The sequence below is a fragment of the Plecotus auritus genome (genome assembly GCF_963455305.1).
Source record: "Plecotus auritus genome assembly, chromosome: 5".
Classification (NCBI taxonomy): domain Eukaryota; kingdom Metazoa; phylum Chordata; class Mammalia; order Chiroptera; family Vespertilionidae; genus Plecotus; species Plecotus auritus.
The window spans coordinates 183,436,598-183,448,013 of NC_137776.1; the positions used below are offsets into that span (position 1 = coordinate 183,436,598).

At 62.6% G+C, this 11,416-nt stretch overlaps 1 protein-coding gene across 1 annotated transcript; it reads left to right on the forward strand.

Annotated features, from left to right (window-relative positions):
- BARHL1 (BarH like homeobox 1) lies at positions 1 to 8,009 on the forward strand. The gene is made up of 3 exons (XM_080668640.1): positions 1 to 1,124; positions 4,909 to 5,131; positions 7,106 to 8,009. Exons 1-3 carry the CDS (start codon positions 653 to 655, stop codon positions 7,395 to 7,397), a joined length of 987 nt encoding a protein of 328 aa, XP_080524766.1. The 5' UTR covers positions 1 to 652; the 3' UTR covers positions 7,398 to 8,009.
- Positions 8,010 to 11,416: the final 3,407 nt, after the last annotated feature.

Below are 11,416 nucleotides of genomic sequence, written 5' to 3' on the forward strand. Positions count from 1 at the left end.
CGAAAGCGCGCTCGGAGGACCGGCTGAGAGCGCAGAGCCCGGAGGCGCTGTCCGCGGTGCTGACGGGCCCCCGGGGCGCGGGGAGCGCGGAGAAGGACCTGCCTGGCCAGGTGGAGAGTCATGCGCCGCGGGCCGCCGCCGCCGCCGCTCTCCGCGGTGCTGACGCCACCAGGTGCGCTTCGTCACGCCGGCCGGTAGCCCGCTGCTCACCGCGGTGCTGACCCCGCTGCCTGCGGCCACGCTCGCCTGGAGGAAGCGTGCGGTTTGGATTTTTAAACGCCGTTCTCTATTTAGATTCCAACATCCTCGCATCTCTTCCGTGCCAGAGGAGCGCTCAGGCCGTCCGTCTCCCCCTTTGCTCTCCCCAACTTGGCGCACCCTCCCTCCCATTCCTCCCTGACACTCCCACCACCCCCCCTCGGTTCGGCGACTAGGCGCGATGCTGCAGAAGACGCGCTGAGCCCTTTTGGATCTAATGCGCAGAGGAGGTTGGCCCAGAGCTCCTGGGCTCCCCCAAGGCTGAACTCCATCCAAGGTGCCCGCAGGCTCCCTGCCCGCCTTCCCCATGCCAGCCCGCAGCTAGGGGCAAGGACAGCGCGGCTGGGCTGGGGTGGGTGGGGAGCTTCTGGAGGGGACAGGTGGACGCTTGGCTATGGAAGGCTCCAATGGCTTTGGGATCGACTCCATCCTCTCCCACCGTGCGGGCAGCCCCGCCCTTCCCAAGGGGGACCCCCTGCTTGGGGACTGCCGCTCACCCCTGGAGCTGAGTCCTCGCTCAGAGAGCAGCAGCGACTGCTCCTCACCAGCCTCACCAGCAAGGGACTGTCTGGAGACGGGCGCCCCGCGGCCTGGCCCTGGCGGGGCACCGGGCCCAGGTTTGGACTCCCACCTGCAGCCGGGGCAGCTCTCGGCCCCAGCCCAGTCGCGTACAGTGACCTCCTCCTTTTTGATCAGGGACATCCTTGCCGACTGCAAACCACTGGCGGCCTGTGCGCCCTATTCCAGCAGCGGGCCGCCGGCCGCCCCTGAGCCAGGGGGCCGCCTCGCACCCAAGGCGGGGGAGGACTTTAGGGACAAGCTGGACAAAGGTGGCAGCAACGCCTCGTCAGACTCCGAGTATAAAGGTAAGAAAGCGGGAGGTGGGAGCTGGGGGGATGCTGTGTTTCTAAAAACCGGCAGTGAAACTTGCGTGCACACAGGAGGGCATACGCACAAGCCGGCTCGGAGCTCCCCCCGGGCCCACGGAGCAGCCGGGCTTGTCTGAACCTTTCCGCCTGCCCGTGGCTATGCCTTTGAGCAACAAAGAGTCTGGTGGAGACCGTGGGGAAGGGGATACTATGCGCCCCAGGAGAGACCCCCCAAAACGCACAGAGCAAACTTTCCAAACTTCCGCTGGGTCTGCCCTGCCAGGGGGGCTGGAGGGCAGGAGCAGGCGCCCCTCTGGCCAGAGGCTGAGAAAAGACCGCAAAACAAGCAGACCCCAAGGGCTCCGCTGGAACGCCCTCCTTAGAAGAGCGAAACCCTAGCAGAAGCCGAGAACAGTCAGAACGCTCCGCCCTTTCATCTGGATTTCCGAGGGAGAGAAACCTGGCTTTGCCTCCCCTTGGGCCCAGCGCGCTCTGGGCCCCAGGAATTATGCAAAAGGAATGCTCACTTCAAAGGAGAAGCAGCAGGCAGGCGGGGCTGGGAGGCTGGCTGGGAGCAGGTTCCGAGGTCTGGTCCGGAGGGGAACCTGCACGCACCCAGCGGTTCTTGCTGAATTTGATTTTTAAGAGAATTGTGTGGGACCCAGGGCTTCCCGAGTGGCCAGCCCCCGTTCCCTTACCTGGGGGTCACTGGCCCTTCCCTTGCCTCTCACCCCTGTGAACCTTTCGTTGTTGTTCCCTTTCATCCCGCCTTAACCAGGGAGCTGAGATCAAGACTAAGAGGACGGGGGAAGGGAGGGAAAAAAGAAGGAAGAAGGAAGAAGGAAGGGGAGCAAAAAAAAGGAGTACCCTAATTTCATACTTGCCCGCCCGGGGCCCCTGCCTGGACGTCAGCTCTTTGACCAGTTCTTTCCCCGCAAGAAGTGGAGAGGCAGGCGGGGAAGGAGTGTCAGGGCTTCGGGGACAGAGCCTGTGTCCCCTGCAGCAGAAACCTGGGCTGGCGAGGCCCTTCTGAGCTCTGTCAGCTCAGAATTCATTCCCGAACCCTTTTCATCAGACAGAACTTCCCTACGAGGGCGTCTGCTCTACCATCTCGGGGCCCTGCACCTCCCAGCCCCTATTTGTACGCAGTCTTCACAAAAATGCAGAACAGCTCGTTACACTCTCCTTCCGGCCAAGAATTCATTTGCGGACATGCCCTGACCTTAAACCCACACCCGCGTGGGGCCCCACGCCCCATCTCGCTGTCCTCCCCACGCACCGCCCGGCCACCTGCAGCCCAGCCGTGCTTAGGAAGCGGGCAGGTGGAGCCCGAGCACCCACGGGAGTCTGGAGGCGTGGGGCCCAGAAACCCCTGCTTCACCCCAGGGGCTGTTTCCCGAGGCAAAGCAAACCCGCCCCAGAGGAAGACAGGTGCCGGGAAGGCAGAGAAGCAGCAGGAACATCTATTGATAACCATGTTTTGTTGTTCGTAATTCTCAACAGCACCCAGCTTTGTGGCAGAGTGAGGGGCAGGAATGGTCAAAGGTGCCTGCCAACGGTGGTGCCGGGGCTGAGAGAATCTGGCTCTTGTCTCTTTTGATTTGGGATTTTGAGGAGAGGAGAGGTTTCGTTTAAGATCCTGGGAATATCAATGTCCTCCGGTCCGAGAAGATATCTCATCGGGGAGCGGGGAGGGCCGGCCGTCCATGTATCACTCAAATAGGTCGGAGAGGAGGAGGGTGGAAGGTCTTCCCACCCCACCCCGAGGCGGTGCCGCCTTTGTGCCTGCAAAGCCCGGGGTGAAAGGGCGTGGGGACAGCCACCCCCAAGCCCGCGAGTGGCGGAGGCTACTTTTTCAGGGCCGAGTTAGGAAGGCTGGCGGGAAGACAGACACAAGAGCCAGCCCGGTGGGCCTCCTCCCACCCACCTCCCGCGCTGCGTCATTTTCTCCACGGAGGGCCTGGAGGGACGGTCAGTCCACCCGAGTTGCTGCTTCCAAGGCTCCTAAGATAACGAAAGTCGAAAGTATTGTTTGAAAGGAGCTACACCAGGCTTCCAAGGAAGGTCTGCCGTGACTCTAGCTGATGGAGCCAATGTCTGTCCGTCTGTCAGCCAAGAAACCGACCAGGCACTCTGCTCCAAACGAATCCCCCCGGGTGGGGGGGTCTCAAAAACTCCGGGGTGTTGAGGTTCGGCCTCCAGGCTGGGATCAGAGGCCCCAGGGGGCGGGCTGGTTCTGGGCGGCACCGAGGCTGCCTCCAAAGGCTCCCGCCTGTGCCGGGAGGGATTAGAGAAAAGCCGATCTTCCCCACAACGCAGCTCAACCCTCCACCCCCGGCTCAGCCCTCAGCCCTCAGCCCCCAGAAGTGGGGATTTTCACAAATAGTCAGGCGGGCAATTAGGCCAAGGAGCAAGGTTTCCACAGTATCGCGTTGGAGGTCCGGATCATTGTTTCCGCACTTTATTAAACTTTACCTGCGAGCATGGACAGCAACACCCTCCCAACACCCCTCGGAGGCGGCCAGGCCCTACGTGGCCGTGCGGGGAGGGCAGGGGCGGCCGGTTGGGCCGGGAGGAGGCGTTTTTCTCCCCAGAGGCGCTCTCCCTGCCCCTGCCAGCCGCCTCGGTGCACACGGCGCCCGCACCCTCCCGGCTGCAAACCAAGGCCTTTCCGGTTGAAATGTCTCACTCCCTGGTGGCTCAATTAACCGGATTATTGTTTCCTACAGAGAGGAATCAACTCGCATTCAGCTGAACCTTGTCACTACAAACGTCAGGCACAATGATACTCACCATAAAGGAAAGCATGGAGAGAATAAGAGTGGGGGGAACCCCAGCCGGACCCCAATTCGGGGGAAGTGATCTCTTTGGTTATATACCCTCGCTTTAGGGGGAGAAGGAGGGAGATCAACGAGTTTGTCTGAGCCAGTGTGCGCTCCAGTGCGGTCAGCCCCTATCGAGAGTCGAAAGTATTGTTTGGGAAAAATAAACCATCTTGTCGGGTCCTGTCCTTGGGCTTCAGGCGTGGGGATTCTGCTGGGGTGTCCCCAACGAGGGGCGGAAACACGCCCCCCCCGCCCCGCAATGGGGAGCTAGTTGGGAGCCACAGTGGGCGCAGTGTTGACCAGGGAACAGACCTCAGCACAAACCCCTGGCTTAATTTTCCAAGTGCCTCCCGCTCGAGATCGTTCGCGATCGGGCGCCTGCGATTCGCCCTGGAGCTCAGCCTCGGGCACTGGGCGCTGTTGCAGTTTAAGAACCGGCGACCAGCATTTTAGATTCGCTCCCACAGAGGGGCCAGGCGAGATGTGGGCACAATTTATCTTCAGGACCAGGATTCATTCGCTCCAGGGTGCACAGCTTTTTGTCCCTCCAAGCGGGTTTTTCTCCCCAGACTCCAGCCCTCAGCTTCCTCCCTTTCCGGCCCATCTGCAGCCAGAGAATCCGGGCGCAGATACGGAGCCCAGGCCCCGCACCCCAGAGTGCGCACCCGCGCAGCCCACCGGTGGGGACCCCTGGGTCCCCTCCCCCGGCGTCCAGCCAGTCGCTGGGTTTACCCCTCCGGGGAGTGCAGGGAAAGGGGGTTGCGTTCTCTCGGTTTGGGGGCCGTTTCTCCTGGAGGAGTCAGTCCTCCATCCGGGGCCCGTGGTCCCGGTTCCCAGTGGCTTTGCCACAGCCGGGGCCACTGCTGTCCCGGAGCCGCCGTTACCCGACTGCGACAGCCGGCAGGAGCAGGGGCGGGAGGGCGAGGCTGGGCCCTGACGCGCCACTGTCTCCGCAGTGAAGGAGGAGGGCGACCGGGAGATCTCCAGCTCACGGGACAGCCCCCCGGTGCGCCTGAAAAAGCCGCGCAAGGCCCGCACCGCCTTCACCGACCATCAGCTGGCGCAGCTGGAGCGCAGCTTCGAGCGGCAGAAGTACCTGAGCGTGCAGGACCGCATGGAGCTCGCCGCCTCGCTCAACCTCACCGACACGCAGGTCAAGACCTGGTACCAGAACCGCAGGTTAGGCCCGGCTGTGGGCTGTGGGGTGTGGGGTGCAGGGCGGGGAGTAGGACGGAAGGGACTCCCTCGCCTTTCCTATCTGCCCCTCCAGGGAGCATGCCCAAGGCCTGACCACTAAGGAGGCCCTGGGCTTTCCTTAATCTGTGAACGTGGGGAACGGGGACCCCAGGAGAGAAAGCCTTGCCCAAACCCCACACGCGTCACAGAGACGGGCATGAGCCGGGGCTCCAGCGCCCAGGCACCCCCCCAGGGCGGGTGGACAGACAGACAGACCGTGGGCCACAGGGGGTCCAGGGCCTGCCCCGTCGCAGCCAGGTCCCACCTGCCCACCTGGACCAGCCCGAGCTCCAGTCTTAGGGCCACTGAGTCCTCCCAGCGGGAGCCCCAGGCCAGAGTCGGGTGTTGGCCTGTGTCCAGAATATTTTTCTGGGAAGACAAGTAGGCAGACTCCTGGGGTGGGGTGGGGTGGGGGTGGTAGGGAGGTAGGGGGGCAGGAGAAGTACCCCAAGGCGGCAGCTGCTGGGGCGGGGGGGCGGGGAGGACTCTGGGTTCAACCGGCCTCTCTGGCTTCCTCGGTCTTTCTGGTACTGAACCGGGCGGGGAAGGGCCTGCCCCAGCTCCTCCGGGGACTGGGAAACTGGTGCTTTCTAATCTCCCTCCCTAACACATCCAGGGACAAAGATACACATATATAAACACACACACACACACACACTCAACCCATAGTCACACACACACACGCACACACACACAACATAACTCACCGTCACACAGAACACTCAGCCCATAGTCACACACACACACGCACACACACAACATAACTCACCGTCACACACAACACCCACACCCACAGGCACACACACACACACACACACACACAACATAACTCACCGTCACACAGAACACCCACACCCACAGGCACACACACACACACACAACATAACTCACCGTCACACACAACACCCACACCCACAGGCACACAGACACACACACAACATAACTCACCGTCACACACAACACCCACACCCACAGGCACACACACACACACACACACACAACATAACTCACCGTCACACACAACACCCACACCCACAGGCACACACACACACACACAACATAACTCACCGTCACACAGAACACTCAGCCCCACCGTCACTCCCGCACTCAGCAGAGGCCAGAACGGTGCTCTCCATAAACAAGCCTCAGAACACGTCGCCCATTAATAATAAATACCGATTACTGCTCCGGGCATCAATAATTAAGGCCCGTTACAGTAATTACACAATTATGATGATGATGAATAATTCAGGGAGGGAACGGGCCGGTGTGGCGGAGCAGAGTGGGACCTCAGGGGGCTGGCCAGGGGACACGCAGGGGTCCCTGCCCCAACCTCCTTGCCTGCCCCAACTCTTCAGTGGCCTCCGGATTTCAGCGCCAGACAGGCTGCAGGGCTCGCCCCAGGCCTCGGACCTGGGTGACGGGAGAGGGTGTGCGAGGCTGGGGCGCCTTCTGCAGAAGCGTGCTAACTGGGTCCCTAGGGGCGCAGCCTCACCCCACAGGTGGTAGCAAACCCAGCCGGCCCCTGTCCTCTCTCCCTGGCCATCTTGCCTCCCAGGGGGGCGGATACACCGGGGAAGTTGGGAAGACAGCTCTGAGGGCCCCGTGTGCCTCCCCGGAGCAGAGGGTGTGAGGTTAGAGGCCGGATGAGGGCTCTGCCACGTGGGAGGCCATCCGGGGAAATGCCTCAGTTTTCTTATCTGCAAATGGGGCTGAGTGGCCATGGAAGGCCGGCGGCAGTTTGAAGGAGCGAATGCGTGTAACACGGACCAGCGGTGCCTGGTGCTCCCTTATTGACACCTTAGTGGGTCCCTGGGGCCTCCCGCAGGGCCATGGGCCCAGCACCCCAGGGGCGGAGGGCAGGGGTGTCCGGGGCCGCAGCCCTGACCGCACCCTGGCATTTCTTTCGGTCCCCAGGACTAAATGGAAGCGACAGACGGCCGTGGGGCTGGAGCTGCTGGCGGAGGCGGGCAATTACTCGGCGCTCCAGCGGATGTTCCCGTCGCCTTATTTCTACCCGCAGAGTCTCGTCTCCAACCTGGACCCCGGCGCCGCGCTGTACCTGTACCGCGGGCCGAGCGCGCCGCCGCCCGCCCTGCAGCGGCCTCTGGTGCCCCGCATCCTCCTCCACGGACTCCAGGGCGCCGGCGAGCCCCCGCCGCTGCCCCCGCTGGCCGGCGTGCTGCCCCGCGCCGCGCAGCCCCGGTGAGGCCGCCCCTCCGCCGGCCTCGCGGAGCGCGCAGGGTCCCGCCCCGCCTCCGGGTCCCCCCGTTGGGCTGTCCGGCCGCGGGTTCCCCGAAGGGCCAGATGCCAAGTCTCCTGCAGCCCGGACCCCGGACCGAGCCTCCCTAACCTCCCTCGGCGCCCTCCCTCTCGGCCAGTCCGCCCGGGAGCCACTGCCACCCGCGGATGTACATACATTGCACCCCCTGCCGGCGCCCAGGGCCACCCCGTTGTCCCTTCCAGAAGCAGCCTGGGCGCCCCCGGCGGCACTCCGCCCCCCACGCTCCCGCTGTGCACCGAGCCCTCCCCGCACCCCTGGCCGCGGAGGGGGGAGGCGCAGCGCTGTACATACGGTGTGCAAAGTGTATATGAGGTTATTTATTCGTGACCATGAGCCCGTGACCGTGTCCGTGAGTCAGTGAGCCTGTGCCCTGAGCTGCCCCCTCCAGGCGGGGCAGGAAGGGGCCAGGGGGCTTGCCCACCACCCGACCCCAGCCCTCCTCCCCCCCCCCCCCCTCGCCGCGCCAGCCTCGGTCCGGGGCAGCCAGGCCCTCGGGTTCTCTCTCGCTTTTTTAAATGTCGAAATAAACTTCTTACAAATGACCAGGCGCCTGTGCGCGCAGCACTTCTTCCCCACCGTGACCCTCCCGGGCCCCAGCTCCCTCCACCCTCCGGGGACGCGTTCCCGCCCCTCCTCCCCGGCGGCGGTCTGGGCGGGGGTCTCCCGCCGGCCTCGGTCTTCAGTCTTCCTCTCTCTCCAGGGCGGCGAGCTCGCTGCCCCTCCCCCGCCCCCTCCATCTGCTCCCCGGCCGCTCCCAGCCTGTCCCGGGGGCCGGGGTGGGGGGTCAGCGGCCGGGCGCGCGCTGCGGGCCGAGCTGGGGCCGCGGTGCCCTCGCTGAGCCGGCTCATCTGGCCGCAACAAGGGCGCCGGCAGCTGGTGACCAGCCCGCCGGGCGCGGGGCCGACAGATGGGCTCCGAGGCGACTCCCCCCTCAGCCCCTCCGCCCCGCGCCCGGGCTACGTTGAGGCTCCCGCCGCTCGCGGGCGCCCAGGCGCCTCCGGTCCCGCGAGGGTAGGACCCCAAGAGCTTTCGCTGGGAACCTGACGCCCCAGCGGGTACCCCCACTTCCGCATCTCCTCCCTCCCCCTCCACCCCGAGTAAGTGGGGGATGAGCGGCAGAGGGGATCTCGGGGGAAGGGGCTTAAATCTCAGCCAGACTCTAGGCCTCCAGCTCAGGGTCAAAGGGCCAAGGTCACCTCCTGAGGCCTTTCCCACTCCGGGAGGCGGGGAGGCAGCGCAGGTGCTCCCCCCAACCCCCACCACCTGCAGCTCACACCCCCAGGACAGAAGACATGCCCAGGGCTGGGAGGTTTGGGGGCTCCACAACCTGAGCCCCTTCATTTGGTGGCATGGTGGTGCCCGGAAGACTGCCTGGTGGTGGAGAGGTGGGGGCAGCTTAAACTACACCCACACCGCCCTGCCACGTTGACTCCCTCCCCCCTCCCCTCCCCCCCCCGTCCCCCCAACACCCGCACACCCGCGTTCCCTTTTGGGGGACGGAGAGGGTATTATTCTAATTCTGCAAAATGCACAGCAGCTAATTAAGTCGAGGAGACCTGGCTTTGGGGTTCTTTTGCATGTGAATGGGGGTGGTAAATCCCCAGCTCGGCTGCGGGGGGGCGAGGGGGACTGTGCCCGGCTCGGGGTTAATGAAGTGGGAAAGGAGTCTCTCAGAGCCTCGTGCAAACAAAACCCCCCGCGCGACAAACCCCGCCGAAGCCTGCGCGGACGGACTGAAACCCAGGGGATAAGTGCTTCAAATTAATCTCATTGAATAAGAATGAGACCAAACAAAACTCTTTAAAATCATATTAAAAATCTATCAAAGGACGACGTGCACGGGTGTGCTGCTCGTTTGTGCAAGTGGGGGCGGCCGGGGCGGCGCCCTCCCGACTCCGCGCCCCGCGCTGCAGACACCTCCGCACCGTGTAATTGTCCTTGTACCTTGGAGGCGGCTCACATCTCACACTAATGAAGAACAAGCCTCCCCGACAAGTTTCCAATTACAATGTTTTAAATTGTCCTGCGCTTCCCACCGGCAATAACTTCACGGCCTTCGCCGCGAGGCGGGCTCTGCTCCCGGCTCTGGCTCCGTAGGTGGAACTGGGTTGTTCCCAACCCTGGGGCTGGGCGAACCCGCATTTAAAAGAGAAAAGTGTGATCGTCCCACTCCTCCCAGCAGGCAGGACAGGAAGAGGCACCCAGAAGCCTTCTCTCTGCCCCCTCCCAGGCTCCTGCACGCCCCCTCCCCCATAAGCCTAGACTCACAACCGGGAGGGGCAACAGGGTTGCAAAGTGCGGATTCCCCGGGAGCCTCGGTGCACGGCTGCGGGAAATAGTTGAGGAGCTGATTTGAAGGGCGCCCCGCGGCCCCCACTCGGAGTGTCCTACGGTGGGGCAGATGACAGACAAGGTGATGTCCATGCAAGAGGAGTGACGCGCCCTTTCCGGCGGGGCGCCTTCTCCCGTGGAAAAGCCTCCGTCCAGGAAGGGAGGCGGACTTAAAGGCTCCCACTGGCTTTCCCTTGAAGGGCTGAAATGCTAAGTAGCAAGGCCACCATCAGTCTGGAATGTGCGTGCCTTAAGGGGTTCTCATGTACTCCCCTCGCTCGCTCCCAAATCTCGCCTCCCTTCACACAGCGAGAAAGAAATTCAAAGGGATGCACCGGGCTTTGTCCAAAGGCCCTTCGCCCGTTGGCTTGCCTCTAAAGCTCTAAGCGGAAGATGCCGCTCCAATTGCGTCAGCCGGACAGACTCCATCCCTCCAGGGCTCCCGCCCTTCAGAGCCAGGGAACGGCCCCTCTGGTGTGAGACCGGGCAGCATTGAAGACCTGAGGGTGGCGTCAAAACCACATTCCACGGGCCCACGAGGGAGGAAGGCTTTAGGCTGCAACACCACGAAACACCCATATCCTCCCTGACCTGAAACAGGAGGAGCAGGTAAGTTTGGGAAATTAGAGGAAAGGAAAGGTAGGATGGATGGAGAAGGCACACAACGTGAGAACATGTGCAGTGGAATTAGGCCAAAGCTTTGCCTAATTGATGCCTGAACCGTCTGATCTGTCAGGAGCCGTAATAAGTAAGAGATTTCTTTTAAGGTTCCTTACATTTAGGGAATATTAACCCTCAGGCTGCTAAACCCGAGTTTATTAACCGGTGTGGGGGGGTGACTGATGGACCCACTCTGACAAGAAACCCTCACCTAAGTGTTAGCAAACCGAGGGGAAGTTTTGATCTGGGAATTGAGTCACTTACACACTTTGCACGTTTCTGGCACTTCCTCCCCAGGAGTGCGGAGCTCTCTGGATTCCCCCTTCGTGGGAACGAAGAGCCGGGTTCCTTTGATGGCCCATCACTGGCGCTAATCCTGTCTCTCACACAGCTGGGTTCTGCTATAGTTTGATCCCTCCTTTTCTCATCCAAATCATGTGAACCTCCATGCACCAGAATAAAAGGGCAGCTCTGCCCACCGTCCTGGCGTGTGCTGTGGGCACGAGGATTACCACAGGGTCAGCAGCTTGGGGGCCCTGCTCTCCCTCCCGCGGAAGCGGTGCCCGCAACTGTGTGCATGCACAGGGGCGGAGGCCCACTCCGGCCCTCCGTGGTGCCCACCCTGCAGTTCTCAGGAGCCTCCTGGCCATTCAGTCACGTGGGTCTGCGGGGCCTGCTGCAGTGGGGCCTCGGCAGCACCCCAGGAACGGGGGGGATGGACAGTGGACGAAGTGGACAAAGCAGGCTCGATGGTTGGTTGGCTTTACCCTCATCCTCCTCGGATCCCTTGGAGTGACCAGTGTCCAAATCTTACATTTATTGAGAAATCAATACACCGAGGGGGGTCCTCTTTCAAACTTCCCAGGAAACACAATGGGGGAGGGGCAGCTGCGGCTGGGCCACAATAGAGACCCCGAGTTCGACTTCTGCAGACAAGATGAATTCAAAGGGGG

Bases quoted from the DNA above. Each gene is read 5' to 3' on its own strand.
- BARHL1 (XM_080668640.1), top strand. From the start codon at position 653: ATGGAAGGCTCCAATGGCTTTGGGATCGACTCCATCCTCTCCCACCGT. The intron at 1,125-4,908 runs GTAAGAAAGCGG...CTGTCTCCGCAG, and splicing joins GTCAGACTCCGAGTATAAAG to TGAAGGAGGAGGGCGACCGG. The intron at 5,132-7,105 runs GTTAGGCCCGGC...TTCGGTCCCCAG, and splicing joins ACCTGGTACCAGAACCGCAG to GACTAAATGGAAGCGACAGA.